This window comes from Lagenorhynchus albirostris, chromosome 9 (genome assembly GCF_949774975.1).
Source record: "Lagenorhynchus albirostris chromosome 9, mLagAlb1.1, whole genome shotgun sequence".
NCBI lineage: Eukaryota > Metazoa > Chordata > Mammalia > Artiodactyla > Delphinidae > Lagenorhynchus > Lagenorhynchus albirostris.
The window spans coordinates 34,791,173-34,808,029 of record NC_083103.1 but is presented as its reverse complement, the minus strand read 5'-3'; the positions used below and the strand labels follow the sequence as shown (position 1 = coordinate 34,808,029).

At 37.0% G+C, this 16,857-nt stretch overlaps 1 protein-coding gene across 2 annotated transcripts in view; it reads left to right on the top strand.

Moving 5' to 3' along the window:
* The window catches only part of NELL1 (neural EGFL like 1), an 859,251-nt gene that overhangs the window by 699,798 nt on the left and 142,596 nt on the right, over positions 1 to 16,857 (top strand). The window contains exons 17-18 of one of the 2 annotated variants that reach the window (XM_060159517.1): positions 3,375 to 3,404; positions 13,830 to 13,874. The exons of the other annotated variant lie outside the window; for it this stretch is intronic. Coding sequence (XP_060015500.1) covers positions 3,375 to 3,404; positions 13,830 to 13,874 — 75 coding nt within the window. The remainder of the gene's footprint in view (positions 1 to 3,374; positions 3,405 to 13,829; positions 13,875 to 16,857) is intronic. 2 annotated transcript variants of the gene reach the window in all.

Below are 16,857 nucleotides of genomic sequence, written 5' to 3'. Positions count from 1 at the left end.
TTGCATCTGTGCACATCCAGATTAAAAATGTGACGATGGTGCTGGGTTTATTGATCTCTGTTTCTTTGTTTGTTTGGCTTCTTTTTTTTTTTCATTTTCTCCCTATCTTTTCCATTTTTACAAGAATGGTCCAAGGTAGTAACTATGTCACCGTGATGTCCCTCCTTCCGATAACAACTAAGTACCCAGGCTGGGGCTTGTAATCACTCACTTTGCCTAAAGTTTGCCTTCCATTTGCATTACTAAGGGAGCGTTAAACAAAAGGAGAGGGGGTGGAGTTTCTCCATTCTCTGGCATCAAGGCTTAAAAACAGATGTAGCAGCCATGTGTCTGGGACTCCAAGACCCACGCCAAGTAACATTGTAGTTACCACTAATTAGGTTCCATTCACCAGGAACTGGTGTTTCCACAATCCTTAACATTCAGTATCTTCTTCATCCTCAGGAGGGGTTGGGAAAGATGGAGGGAAGCCTTTTGGTAAACCAACTTCTGATGCTGTGTGTCTGCAAAAAAATTATGCCTCTTACAAAGATTGAGCTATGCAGTGTTTTGGTCTCCTGGAGCCCCTGCTGCTACAACACTCCAGGAAGCAAATATCTTTCGTCAGAGAGAAAATAAAAGTCTGTGCAAGGTGCCTCCAAATGCATACTGATTCTCCACCGAGGACAAAGATTGTTGTCTGTTTTTCTGCCCACAAATCGAGTGCGGTTGATCTATCTCGTTCATACATGGGCATAAGTTAAACAATGGTACTGATAGCAGGATGATGTGCTAAAGTGAATATTACCTCAGATGGGATGATTTAGTGCTTCTGACTTTGGGGTGAGGCCGCCTCCCTGGTAATTAGTGAGGTGGCTGACTTCATAAATGGTGGCCTCCGTGAGCATTCATTTCCCCTGCAAAAGTCATTCAGCCTCTGTGCCTATACTCCCTGCATTAATTAGTCATTTGCAAAGGAAAATGAGGGAAAGAAAGGGGATGAAATTGACCTTTGATTCAAATTTCATGTGATAAGGCCAAAATTCTCTGAAGAAAGTCAAGGTGACAGAAAGATAAACGTTTTTTCTATCTTCCCCTCTTTCCCTTAACCCTTAAACTGGAAGATGCTAATGTAATTTTTACATACAGGATCTCCCATTACTGCTTAAACACAATAAAACATACAGTGGCAATTGGATCTTCACAATCATACCTCTGAACCAGGGGGCTGGCGACAAGTGATCCTCACAGGGAGGCAAGTTGCGGGCGGCATGACTGCCCTTCACTTGCTGAGGCACATGTGGAATAAAGTCTAGGTCCTTTGTTTTCCTTCAATATTTAGTGGAGTCAGGAGCGCAGTTGTGCAAATTGCATTTTAGCTAATTTATATTGTCTCATATTTCATGTTGATTATTTATGGAACCCACCAAATCCTCACAAAAATTGTGACTTTATCCCTTTTTATGAATGAGGAAAGTAAGGCAGTAAGAAATACAATAATTTGCCCAAGGTTCCTAGCTGGTAAGTGTCAGAATGGGGACACAAACCCAGGCAGCATGGCTCCAGGTTCATGCACCTAAATAGTATGATACACTGCTTCTTACTATTAAGTGAGTTGACATGTGTAGAGGGCCTAGAATAGAGCCTTGAACGTGTATGTGTTACATGAGCATTTGCTCTTGTTCTTGTTGTTTTTCTCCTCCCCCTTCCTCTTCCTCTTCCTCTTCCTCCTTCTCCTTCACTTTACTATAATAATAATTACATTTATTTTAACATTAATGCGTTGCTGCCTTTAGCACCTTTTCTGTAACATTACTCCGAAATGACTAATAGATGTTTCCATACATTTCTCATGTTTGGTGATTTTTATGTCAGAGCTGTTTACGATTTTTTTTAATTGGGAATCCTTGTTTAAGGAGTTTACAAAACCAAAAGAGGATAATTTGTCTCCCAAACGTGGCTCTACAGGTTATTTTCCGTATTACTAGTGTATCATCTATGATGTACCTAATAGAGTTGTTATGAATCAGACTCATTTGCCACGTGAGGTTCATGAGTTAAGAATTGGAAGTGGAACACACGAGTTGATGGACTGGGAGGCCTTGATTGGTTATCTCCAGGATTAGATGATTGTCAAGGGCGACTCGCTTCTCCTTGTTCCCGTCATCTGACCCTATGCTACGTCTCCTATTTGATTTCTCACCAGGGTCAGGTCCGATTCCTAAGTGCCCCCCCACTCCCTGCTGTCCCATGTCACATCCAATACCTATGTTATTGTTTTGAAATAACAAAACAGAACATGTCTTTCCTCTCCAAATCCCACCCAGGTCAATTACACCTGCTCCTAGGGAGTTTTCTTCTTTTTAGTCACCAGTAATTTAGTGGCCTTCTATCTCTCTAGCACTAGGCTGATTCTTCAGATTCACTGGCTCAGTTAATCCTCACAATAGTCTATGAGCTGGGCACTATTATTTTTATACCAATCAGGCACTGATGTCTTTCTTAGCGCTAATCGGTTGGTCTTCCATTTATTCAATTCATTAGAATAAATTTAATCAATTTATTTGGTATTTATTGAGCACCTACTTATGTTAGACTCTGTTTGGTGGGGAGAGATGCTAGAAATACAATAGTGACCAAAATAGTCAGGGTTTCTATCCTGGGAAAGGCGGTGAAGGACACAAAGTTAACTTGCAAATGAATATGTTATTGACACTTTGGCAAGTGGATGGAGACTGTGGGGAGCTATGGAAGAATGGCCTTTGAAGCCAGGTAGCCAGTTTCAGATCCTAGTGGCTAACTGTGATTTTGGCCCAATTATCTACTACTTTAAGCTAGGGTTCCTCTGTGGTCTGTACAACAATTGAGGATCTAATAAATGAATAAATTGGAATAGAATGTGTAGGTATGAACTGAATTTGGGAGGCAGAGTTTTATTCATTCAACTGCACAGATGTTTTGAATACATATTAACACAGTGCTAATTGCTGGTGACACATAGATGAACAAAACCCAGTCTCTACCCTTAAGTAAATTATTATCTAGAAGAAGAAAATAAATATGCAAACAACTAGCTGTCCTTTATTACTTTATGAAAAAGAGCCATTTTGATATGTGTTTTTGTGCTAAATTCAGATTTAGTGGTTGAGGTTTACCTGCCAGCCCTCATCTTTTTAAAACTGATAACATTATTACATTTTATTGAGGTATAATTGACATACAGCATTATATTGGTTTCAGGTGTAAAACATACAAGTGATTGGGTGTTTGATTACACTGTGAAATGATCACCACAATTAGTCTAGATACTGTTCATCACCATACAAAGTTACAACTTTTTTTCTTGCGATGAGAACTTTTAAGGTCTATTTTCTTGGCAACTTTCAAATATGCAGTATAATATTATTGACTATAGTCATCATGCTGTACATTACATCCCTATGACTTATTTATTTTATAACTGGAAGTTTGTACCTCTTGAACCCCTTCACCCATTTTGCCTACCCCCTAACCCCCTACCCTCAGGCATCCACCATTCTGTTCTTTGTTTCTGTGAGTTTGATTTTGGTTTGGTTTGTTTGTTTATTCATTTGTTTTGTGTTTTAGATTCCAGATACATGTGAAATCATATGATATTTGTCTTTACCTGTGTGACTCATTTCACTCCGCATAATAATACACTCAAGGTTTATTCATGTTGTCACAAGATTTCTTTTTTTTTTTTAATGGCTGAGTAGTATCTGTGTGTGTGTGTGTGTGTGTGTGTGTGTGTGTGTGTGTGTGTGTGGTGTATACCACATCTTCTTTATCCATTTACTATCAATGGACACTTAGGTTGTTTCCATATCTTGGTTATAAGGCATTATTATAAATAACGCTTCAATGAACATAGGGGAGTATATATCTTTTAGAATTAGTGTTTTTATTTTCTTCAGATATATACCCAGAGGTAAAATTGCTTGATCATATGGTAGTTCTATTTTCAATTTTTTTGAGGCACCTCCATGCTGTTTTCCACAGTGGCTGCACCAGTTTACATTCCCACCAGCAGTATACTAGGGCTTCCTTTTCTCTATATCCTTGCCAACACTTGTTACTTGTCTTTTTGATAATATTCATTCTAACAGGTGTGAGGTGTTATCTCACTGTGGTTTTAATTTACATTTACCTGATGATTAGTGATGTTTAGTATCTTTTCATGTGCCCATTGGCCATCTGTATGTCTTCTCTGGAAAAATGCCTATTCAGAATCTCTGCCCATTTTTTAATTGGAGTTTTTTTTTTTTTTTTTTTTTGCTATTGAGTTATATGGGTTCTTCATATTTGGGATATTAACTCCTTAGCAGATATATGATTTGCAAATATTTTCTTCCATTTAGTAGGTTGCCTTTTTGTTTTGTTGATGGTTTCCTTTGCTGTACAGAAGCTTTTAAGATTGATGTAGTCCCACTTGTTTATCTTTGCTTTTATTGAAGATTTTAAAAGTTTCCTTTGAACGTTTGGTAGAATTCACCAGTGAAGCTGTCTGGTCCTGGATTTTTGTTTGTTGGGTGGTTTTTGATTACTGATTCGATCTCTTACTAGTAATTGGTCTATTCCTATTTTTTATTTCTTCCTGATTCAGTCTTAGAATATTGTATATTAAACCATTTCTTCTAGGTAGTCCAATTTCTGTGTGTATACTTTTTCACAGTAGTCCCTTATGATCCTTTGTATTTCCATGGTGTTACTTGTAACTTTTCCTTTTTCATTTCTGATTTTGAGTCTTTTCTCCTTTTTTCTTAATTGGTCTAGCTAAAGGTTTGTCAATTTTGTTCATCTTTTCAAGGAACCAGCTCTTAGTTTCACTGTTCTTTCTATTGCCTTTTTAGTGTCTATTTATTTTTTCACTGCCAGCCCTCACTTAAGACCACCCTTCTATGATAAATTTTCACAGTATATCTGCCCACAGACCCATAAAGTTTTTTTGAGACATTTTAAGGGAAATGAAAAAATTTGATTCTTCTAGCCTATGTGCTTCTAAAGGCAGTTGCTGTGTCTTGTATTTCTACATAGTAGGTGGTCAGTGGCTTTTAAATAAATGAGGTTTACAGAAATGAATGAATGTATGAATAAAGATATACTAAATCTTATGTCTTCTCTGGTAGTGCCAGTCAATTCAGTTCAATTCAGCTCAGTCCAATAAATATTTATTTGCAGCAGGTAGTGACTTTCATATCATGGATACAAGATGAATAAGAAACTATTTGTTTCTTTCCAGGAGTTGAATCTGGGGCAGGGGCACCAATTGTAAGTAGGCAGCTCTGAGACCAAGTTTATTGATCCGATCTCAGTTGAGATCAGAGAGCAAGTCTTTATGCCTAATTTAAAGAAAGGCAGAGACTTTGCATCAGGTTAAAGGCTTTTCTGAGTCAGAAAATCTTGAAGACACAGGTCTGCAAAGTGAAAAAGAGTATCTTCTTCCATAGTTGATTATACTATTTATTCAAAAATTTTGCCTTGTCTTTTTTATTGGTCCTTTCCTTCTGGGTTTCTAAGCCATTCCTTGTTAGGTCCTTCCCCATGAAAGAATTATACTCCCCACCTTGATGACATCAAGCTTGGCCATATGGCTTGCTTTGACCAATAGAGTATAAGTGGAATCAACTCATGTCACTTATGATCAGAAGTTGTAAAAGACTTTGCATAGTTCAGTTATCTCTTTTTTTCTCTCTGCTATGAGGATGGCATGTCCAAAGTTTAGGTTTAGATCAGAGGTGCAGCCAACCTGCACAAACATGAAAAGTGAATGAGAATTAAACCATTATTGTTGTAAAAAGCAAGATATTAGGTTAAGGTTGTTTATTGCTGCACATGCCTAGCCTAAGATAACAAATATATTTCCCAAGAGCAGAGAGAGACTATCCTCACCCACTCTTCCCCTTAACGACCGCTGCTCACCTTTGTCTGTTCCAGAAATTCTGGATGGGTGAAGAAGAGGACTGAGGTACACGTGCACACTATGTTCCTTTGGTTATACTGCACTGTAATGTAATGTCTTTGACCAAATCCTTTGTACTTGAAAGCTGGTCCTACTACCCAAAAATGTAAAATAGAGTTAGCAAATCCTGTTTATGGTATAAGCTATTGAGAGAAAGGGGTCTCTTTGATGACAAAGCCCAAAATGATCTTTTATAATCCTGCTAAGGCAATTTTAAGAGTTCTGAAATTGCCACATAAAGTTGAAAAAGAAAATCCTATCAGCTATGTTTCCCCATCAGTTGTCATGGAAACTGTCACATTTTGGGGGGAGGGGGTGTACAATACTGAGACAGTTAAATGTTAACCTGAGTATTAGTAGAAAGAAACTGCTAAGTTGCAGATAGAAGAGGTTTTGAAAGGTCACAGAAATAGAGACCCAATCAGTCATAAATTCAACTTTTCTCATAAATTTTTGCAGCCACCATTGTCATCAAAGGCACGTACTGAAATTCTCTGAGGAGTCTGACACTCTTCTCTGAATATTCTCTATTGCTTGTCCCAAGGAAGAGCAGGAGGCAGTTAGTTTGATACACATATTTATAATATGACTCCAGAATATAATTTTACTTAATCCCTTGGGGGAAAAACACCTAGGTTGTCACTTTGATGAAGAAAAAGGTGAAACATGTAAGTAAGAATACACATAGGGGATATCAAATATATAGTTTTGGAAGATGATAAAGACATTAATTCATTCAGTCGATGAGAAATTCAGCTTTCATCACATTCAGGTCACATTACAATTAAAAAAATCTCTCTCTTGTTCCTGATGCTTTTATTAAACCTTCTCATTGCTATAACTTTGCATAAGGTTGTTCCTGTTAATAGTCATTTCTGGCCACTTCTTGACAGTTTGTTTTACACCTACTTTTCTGTCACTTGTTGGTTTAATCATACCTGCCTGGATGTTCCCATATTAGATTGACCATGTTATTACAGTATTTGAGGCAGAACTCTGTGTGTGTGTTTGTGTGTGTGTGTGTGTGTGTGTGTGTGTGTGTGTGTGTGTGTGTGGTTTGTGTGGTGCCTGCAGTAACATAGTACAAACCTGGTACATTGAAGTGCATGTTTAATGAATGAATGATGAATGAATGAAAAGCATGTAAGTGAGATTGTGTTAGGCTTATGTCAACTTTGTAATATTGAACAACAAGTCTTTAAGTTTCAATCTTTTCTATAAAATGAAGGTACACTGGCAACGTTGACCTACTCATTTAATATTAAATGAGAGACAATTCAAGTTAAATGTGGTAGATTAAACATATGCATTTATATCTGCTCCCTCCACATATCTCCAAGAAAGGAACAAAAAGTATATACATGACATTAAAAGGATAAGAAAAAGATACAAATACACAAGTATGGAAGGAAGAGGAGAGAGACAGTAGTGACTGAGAATGGAAATGCAAAGTATATAGACAAATGGGAACAGACAGCATATCAGAGAAAAATGAAACTCAAGTATCTGGATAGTTACTTGCAAAGAATTTTGGGAAGACTTAGGAATTGGTACCATAAGCTGCCTCTGAAGATGAAGATCAAGTGTGAGGATGAACAGAGGAGAATTGGGTGAACACTTTTCTGAAGATCAGTATCCCTCAGGTGCCTTCCCCTCCCTTTTGAAAACAGGGGCTACATGTTTCCCTCCCATCAGAAGACTGAAGGTTTGCTCTTATGAGAAATTGTACCAGAAAAGCTTCATAAATGGGAGTACCAGGCACAGCAAAAGGCAGGGTGAGGATGTACAAAATAAATCAAAGGAAGTAAATGTAAAGAAGTCTCCAGAATTGCAGCATCCCAAATTCCCTCCCCCTATTTGCAGTCTGGCATTTAATTCTCAAGAGGATGATTAGATGACTTCTCTCAGAGAACACTGATCACCTCAAAATAAAAGACCCTTAGGAATACTAGAATTTGAATACCATACAGCAAAGTAACCAAGAAAGCCTAAAAGATGAAGCACAGATAAAAATCAGAATGGATAAAAGAAACCCACAGTGAATGAGAGACAATGTGAACAGAAGAAGATGCCAAAGGAAAAGATGCAGAAAAATGAAAAGACCTTTCATTTATGAAACACAGATGTGATGCTATAAAATGAAACATTCCAAGAATAAAAAGAGGTTTTGGAAATTAGAACTACAAAAGTTCATTTGACTAGTTAGAAGGTCAAGTTGAACGTGTCTCAAAAAAAGAGAATAAAAAAAAGAATAAAAGCCAAAAAAAAAAAAAAAAGGAAAATGAGAAAGAACAAATAAGAAAATCATAGGATATGTTCAGAAAGTTAATTCTGGATAATAGAAGTTCCAGAAAGAGAAGGTAGAAAAAATTTGAAGAACATTATCAAAGATTAATGAATAAAATTTCCCAGAATGCAAGGACATGAGTTCCCATACATGAAGAACTCACTAAATATCTAGGTAAAATTTTTTAAGTGGTGCTAGGAAAACTGGACAGCTACATGTAAAAAAATGAACTTAGAATATTCTCTAATGCCATATACAAAATTAAACTCAAAATGGACTAAAGACCTAAACGTAAAATCATATACCATAAAACCCCTAGAGAAAAACATTGGCATAAATTGCAGCCATCTTTTTTTTTTTGATCTGTCTCCTAAAGTAAAGGAAATAAAAGCAAATATTCACAAATGGGACCTGATTAAACTTAAAAGCTTTTGCACAGCAAAGGAAACCATTGACAACATGGAAAGACAACCTACTGAATGGGAGAAAATATTTGCAAACGGTATGACCAATAAGGGATTAATATCCAACATATACAAACAGCTCATACAACTCAACATCAAAAAAGCAAACAACCCAATTAAAAAATGGGCAGAAGAAATGAATGGACATTTTCCAAAGACAACATGCAGATGGCCAATAGGCACATGAAAAGATGCTCAACATTGCTAAATCAGGGAAATGCAAATCAGAACAACAATGAGATTGTCAGAATGGCTATTATCAAAAAGACTACAAATAACAAATGTTGGTGAGGATGTGGAGAAAAGGGAACCCTTGCACAGTATTGGTGGGATTATAAATTGTTGCAGCCACTGTAGAAAACATTATGGAGGTTTCTCAAAGAACTACCTTACGATTCAGCATTTCCACTCCTGGATGTATATCTGAAGAAACCCAAAATGCTAATTCGAAAAGATACTTTTGAGGAAAGTTATGTAGAGTCTACAGTTTTGCATATACTAAAAATCAACTACAAAGATAAAAAGACAATACTAGGTTTTGAAGCCAATTTCCAAAAGTACTTCTATGCTTTCTTCCTTAGAAAGCTACTAGAGATGTGTTCCTCCAAAATGAGGATGTAAACCATGGAGTGCAGGGAATCTGGCAAAGTGAGCATCCACACAGGAGACAAATTTCAAAGGATAGGGTATATAATTATAAAATCAACTTGAGCCAACCGTAAAGAGTGTTTACGTAGTCATAATAATGGAGGCACTAAATAATTGGCTGACAACATTCGTGATAAACTATGCTGAGACATGGAAACAGCAGAGAACAAAAAGGTGTCCTCATCTTCCAAACAAGGAAGTCAGTTGAAAATGTTAAAAATTAGGCAAATCAAGGAATGAGCATTAAATGTGGAGGGAAATACCAGAAGACATAGCTAAAGGAGAAGAATATGCTTGCCTTTGGGGGCTGACAGTCAGAAATAGGAAGGATTTGACATTTTTTAACTCTATTTATATAGTATGTTGGACTAGAAATACACCAAAAGAAATACAGTGAGAATGAACAGGAGAAAACCTTTTGTTCGCTGTGGAGTCCATTCCTCCTTTTTCAATAATTCTGCTGTTTCTTGAAATTAAGTTTTCCATTGGACTTCTCACATCATGATATTAAATGTCTGTTTATGGTTCTGTTTGCTGCACTAGTCCCGGAACTCTGCATTCACAGTGCCAGTACAGTGCCATGCAGTTGGTATATAATCTACCTGGGCAGAGTTCTGGGTCTCATTCATCATTTCATCCCAGAATCTAGTAAAATCCCTGGCATAGAATATATATTGGTTGAATAAATGAAATTCGGGCTGAAAATGAATGAATGCGTAATCCATTATTATGATTTTATGAGCATCATAAATCACAGATTAATATGAGAAAGAAGATACTTTTAAAGATTTTCATGAAAAGTGGGTGTTTGAAATGTTCTCGAGGAGATATGCGAGCACAAATAGCGAATCTCTATATAGGCACATACATTGTTTCACCTTCAAGGTTCATTATATAATTATGCACAGGTCCCTTCATACTGTATTGAGTTGGCTGATTCCACAGCTGAATCACTGCAGGGATCTCGGTCACTAAACACAGTATGCACCACACTATCAGCTCTCTGGAGTTGACATCCCTGTGTCCAATTGTGATACACTCCTCACAACAAGTGTTGGTAGTAATATGAAACTGTCTATCATGATTTTAATTATTTCAGGCTATTAGGACAGTTATATAATACCTTAATAAATTTTTATATTTTCCCTGCACCCCATTGTTTAAGCTTACCAAATCATTGGATGTCAAGATAGAGTAAATGACATCCTAGACCTGGATTTGAAGTCCTGGATGCAAATCCCATCTTTATAAAACTTAATAACCTCTGTGAGTGCATTTGTAAATTATCGTTGCAATAATTCTATGTAATAAAGGATTCCAAAACACAATGGCTTACAATAGCAAACATTTATTTTTCTGACTCAGGTCTGTAGGTTGGCTAGGATTCTAATGGGTTCAGCAAAAATTGACTGGATTTAACTTCAAGTAGTGCTTGGGCTTAGGTATATTCCAGATATCTTTTCATTCTCTTTGAACTTTCAGCTACAGACGTGTTCTCCCAGGATGATGGCTGAAGCACAAGAGCTGAGCCAACTCATGCAAGAACTTTTAAACCTCTGCTTGTATTAACAGTCTCTAATCTTCCACTGGTCAAAGCACATGGTCAAATAGAACATCAATCAGGTATACATCAGTCAGGGTTCGGTTAGAAAAAAAATGAGCTGTTATAAGAAGTGGTTAATTATAGTAAATTGATCTTACACCAATATGGAAAGAGCTGGTCAATTAAGGTCTGGTAAAGGTATGCGGAGAATCAGAAGGACCCCGGGTGAGGGTTGGGAGCAGTGGGTGCAGCAGTGAATCTGACCTGGTCTGTGCTCTCAAGCAGCTGGCGCTGAACCTAGTTAGAAAAGCCTGGTGTACCTGTACTTATAGTTAAAGGTGGAAACTGCTGTCTTGAAGATAAAATGGTTTGGATTTTCAGTGAACAGATAGGGTATTTCAAGCAATTAGCTTCAGGAAAACTTTCTAGTTTAAACTCACTTGAGAGTGAAGGAAAGGAGAGTTAATACAGGGCTAGTATTGTATTCTGAAGTGGTTGGAGAACATGCAGGGCTAACATCTTTGTTCTCCACTTTTCTAGCATCCTCAGTAAAGCCAGGATTTTGATATTTTAAGGAGAATAATCATTAGTCAATTTTCTGGCAAAGGAGTGAAACCAAAGGGTTCTCTGGTGGCATTCTTAGCCAATTAAATACTATGAAGTTATAAATTAATTTGGGAAATTTCTGATGTTATTTCTTAATCTGTGTTTAGGATTTGGATTCAGTTACTGATTGATAAACATTCCAGAAGTACTCACTTCTTTCACTTCCTTCCAACTTTCCCATTTATTTTTTTCTGATAGAATGTTTCAGATGGGAAAGCAATAATTCTTCTTTACTCAAGGCATTTTTTTATATAGGATTTATGACTTGGAAACCTTTTGTTTTCTTAAAGGAACCATAGTGATCACCCTTTGTATCTGAGCTGCCACCATTTAAGAGAGACTTGGTGCTGAGAAGGAAAGAAAGAGAAGAAAAATGCAGCTAATTCACAAATCATAAAATATGTCCCCAGAGTTATTAAAATGCATGCATTGTGATCTAAGAGTCCTGGAAGGTATGAAAGGCTTCAACATCAAGTGACAATCTTGGCTGTGATAATCTATGAAAAAATCTATGCATGATCACATTGGATGTCTAGACCTGCTTAGCATTGTTACTGGCATTTTCTGGGTGGGCAGTGATAGCCTTATGATCACTGCCATTATAACCCTCCATACTGTAGTTTCTGATTCCTAGCCAGACCAGTTCATTTTGACTTGGCCCTATAATTCCTAATGACATAGAATGTGAGTTCCACTCTTGCATTAACAGGAAGTATTTTTAATTTTTAATTTGCTCATGCAAAAAGATAGATACTGGTTTAATAATTTGATTGCTTTGTTCACTAAAATAGTGATTTTAAAACACTTAACATTAAACTGAAAGTCAAAAATGTTTTAAAACATTAAAAAATTTTTAAACGTCTTTAGACAATTTACAAAGCTTATGGGCTTCAATATTAACGTAACCTTGACAAGTTGGGAGAAATGAAAGATGACTCACATGTCTTAAGCGATTTTCAAACAAGGGCTTGAATCTGACTTTCCTATTTTAGCTTTTAAAATGGTAAAGGAGGAATTTTTGACTTCATTTAAGACCAGCATATAGAAGTGGAAGCTAGTCTATTGGAGGTATGTAAGCCATGTCAGGCCACGGAGCTTCAATCCTATCTTGGCTTGAATCCTATCTGTAAACACCCTAACTTCAGTGCGTGCACAGCAAAGGTATGGCTTGCTATTCCAAGAGAATTTGCTATTCCAAACCCACACATTCTTAGCTGCATCAGGTTTGAAATTCAAATGCTAGATAATTTGGAAATCACTTTTGAGGAGGAAAATATAAGATGCATTTGCCCTTGTCAGACTGGATTGATGACAAAGGCTTTACATATTTACAGGTTAGAAGAGGCTGTGAGCAGGATAGTCTCTCATATGTCTGCAAGATAAATTGAGCAACTTGGTTGGCTTGGGATGCGGGTTCACAAAATTTCAGAGAGTGTCTTTGCCAGGAACCCTAAAACCTCAGAGCAGCAGCATCTCTTTAGACACAGGAGAGGATCCTAGTACTTCTCTATCTTAATCCTTTGATTTGTTGATCTGTAAAAATGATAAGAGTATTATCTATCCATCTTAAAGAGTTGTGGTAAAGATTAAATAAAATAAGCCAAGTTTCCCTACAGTGCTTGAAACATCTGAGACGCTTGTTACATACTCACTTCTTCCATCTGTTTACACAGGTTTCAGGCTTCTTTTGTGGTTACTGGCAGATAACATGAGTCTATGAAGCAAGTACGTGGAAGACAAAAGATATTAAGGGTTTGGTATCAGAACTAAACATAACATCTGCCTGGTTATGCTGCCTGTTAAAATAATCTGTTGACTACACTTGACCAATCTTTTCAATTAAAAGCTTGCTTGGAATCTAACTTTTTCAGTAATTCTTGCATTCCTTTGATTATTCCACTATATACTGACATTGTGGGTACATTTTAAGGTTGTGTTTATTTTTGCTGAAGACACTTTCCACATGATTTTTATAATATATGTAAGATTTGTAACATTTTACGAATAATGAGAATGTTTTGAATTCTTATGGACATCTTATTATACTTTATGCAAATGGAAAACTGAGGACTTTATTTTTTATTGAAGTATAGTTGATTTATAATATTAGTTTCAGGTGTACAACATAATGATTCAACATTTTAATAGATTATACTCCATTTCAAATTATTACAAAATAATGGCTATATTTTCCCTATGCTCTATAATATATCCTTGTTGCTTATCTACTTCATACTTAGTAGTTTGTACCTCTTAATCCCATACCCCTGTCTTGCCCACCCCCCTCCCCATTGGTAACCACTAGTTTGTTCTCTGTGACAGAATTGCATTCATTTTTTTGGTTGGGTAATATTCCACTGTGTGTGTGTGTGTGTGTGTGTGTGTGTGTGTGTGTGTACACACATCTTCTTTATATATATGGATACTTCATCTGTTGATGGACGCTTAGGTTGCTTCCATATCTCAGCTATTGTAAATAATGCTGCTATGAACATTGAGGTGCAGGTATCTTTTCAAATTAGTGTTTTCATTTTTTTGGATATATATGGGATAGAATTGCTGGACTATATGGTAGTTCTATTTTCAGGTTTTTGAGGAACCTCCATACTCTTTTCCATAGTGGCTACCTCAATTTACATTTCCACCAGCAGTGCAAGAGGGTTCCCTTTTCTCCTCATCCTCAGCAACATTTGTTACTTGTGGTCTTTTGTATGATAGTCATCCTGGTAGATGTGAGGTGATACCTCATTGTGGTTTTGATTTGCATTTCTCTGATCATTAGTGATGTTGAGTGTCTTTTCACTTGCCTATTGGCCATCTGCATGTCTTCTTTGGAAAATGTCTATTCAGGTCTTCTGCCCATTTTTTAATCAGGTTGTTTGCTTTTTTGATATTGAGTTTATGAGCTGTTTGTATATGTTGGATATTAACCCCTTATCGGTCACATCATTTGCAAATATTTTCTCCCATTCCATAGATTGTCTTTTTGTTTTGTCGATGATTTCCTTTGCTGTACAAAAGCTTTTAAGTTTAATTAGGTCCCATTCGTTCATGGAAAACTGAGGACTTTTAGTCATTTTGTCTGAAAACCTCTACAACTAATCTTTAATTTGTCAGTTTAATTTTTAAAGGAAATTTGAGCATTAAACAAAAGTTTCAAGGGAACCTTTTTAAATGCTGTTACCACCTCAGATGTACATTCAGTTCCCTTAAAAAGAACCTGGGTCTTCAAAGAGGCAGGGCAGTGCCCCTTAGATCATAAAACATAATTTTGGGGGGTGAGATGGGGGTCACCACTCGGGCTTCGTGAACTTCAGATAACAAGAAGTGGTAGAATAGAAGACAGCTCAACCTGCAGCATAAGCCAGAAGGAGTCCAGCCTAACTCCAGGAGGAGCGTGTGTCCCCACTGTATACAGAGTCCCCTGCAGCACCTTGATCCTGTTTGTATTTTCTTGCCTGTCGCACTGTGCTTTCATGATTATCCCTCCCCCACCAAACCAAGCAACTTGAGGGTAGTTACCAAGTCTTTCTCATCTCTATATCCTTTACAGCTACGGTCTGGAGTATGGTAGGTCCTCAGTAAATTTTGAAAAAAGAAGCAAATGATTGGGGGGGGGGAACTATATGTAGGTTTTAAAAGAAAATCTTTGGGTGACTTCCCAATTCAAAACACATCCAATCTAATTCTTTCAGCATATGGAGCAAACTACATTATAATTTAATGATGCTATTGATTCCAAAGGATGTTTGAGATACCTGCTTTCTTCCTGCCAATAATTTGCTTGGCTGACTTCCTTCAAATTTATGTTCATACCTTCCCTTCTCAAAGAGGACTGTCTTGACTACTTGTTTTTGATACCGCCTCACTCCTGGTACTCCCAGTGCCCTTTACCTGTTCTCTATTTTCTTTTTCCAAAATCCATGAACTTTCCAAAATCCTACATCATCTAATTATTTATTATCATTTACTGTCACTCTCCTGCTGGAAGCATGTAAGTTCCACTAGGGCACCTCTGTTGATTTGTTTTGTTCACTGATATATCCGAAGTGCCTTGGACGATGTCTAGTATGTTCGATACATATTTGGTGAAGATTATAATACAAGATACTTAAATAACAAAGAGAGTCAGCTTTGGTTCCTTTCTAAGGTAGAAGTTAGGATTTAGATATTTTATATAGATTTGCCATAATAAGGTTGGGAAAGAAAGAGGTCTAATGATCAGAAAATAAATGTATCCATTTATCCAAATTGTGATCTGCTGAAGTTTTGCCATAGTTGAGAGGGGTTTCCTTCTGTGTTAGCACCAGTGGGACATCTTGTGCTTTGAGTGGCCACAGTTATTTTCCTACCCCTTTTCCCTTTCCCTTTGTCATTTGGCTCAATGTATTACTTCTACACGTTTTCATGTTTAAACATGTTATGTCTTGTGCTATTAGCTATCTCTCACAAGGAGTAATGTCAAGGGTTCATGAATGTGGGCTCTGAATTCAGACTGCTTGTCTCTTTACCTTGAACTCGTCTTTACTAGTTAAATGTGAGACTGGGCTATTTTCTTTACCGTCTGTACCTCAATGTTCTCATCAACAAAATTGGGATAATACTTGCATCTTTTTTTGTAGGGCTGTCTTATGGATGAATAAGATCTTTTGTGAAGCACTTGTTAACGGTGTCTAGCACGTAGTAAACTCAAGACTAAAACTCCAAGGATAAAATGAAAGCCACTTTAGTTTTGTCTTAAGTGGACTGTAAGTGTACTGCGTGTAAGGACTATGCAGGCTTCATAGTTTGCTGCTTGTCCTCTAGAACATAACAGCAAACATTATACCTGTTTTCTGAATGATTCTTCGGCCTTTCAGTGCCCTGTTTGGCTGGTTTTGACTACTGTGAAGGCAAATGGCCTCATGATGTTCCTAAAGATAGCTACAGAAATGTAAAGCAAAATGAATTTCACACATTGTTGATGTTCTTATTATACTAGCATTTTTTTTTTGAGGAACCTGGAGTGAAAATACTTGTTACTGTTGGTTCTTGGAGCTGTTTGCTTCCTGATTCTTCGTCCTAAACGTTACATCACTCAGTTGAAGTCCTAATAATTGTCAATACCCCCCAGCTAAAGGACACCGGGATACACCTGTAGTCAGTTAAAGTTGGGTTCACTATTTGCTGCAACAAGGGACATTGCACATTATTGGGGATAGTAGTTATCTCAACAAGAAAGTGTTAAAGGATGGCTTCTGTGTGATTTGGTCTTGTGTTAAGTGATTTGGGGAGGTTTCAATGGAAGTATGACGCTATTGCTTACATTTTTGAGGAAACGGTAAATGCATGGTTGGGGGATCTTAATTTT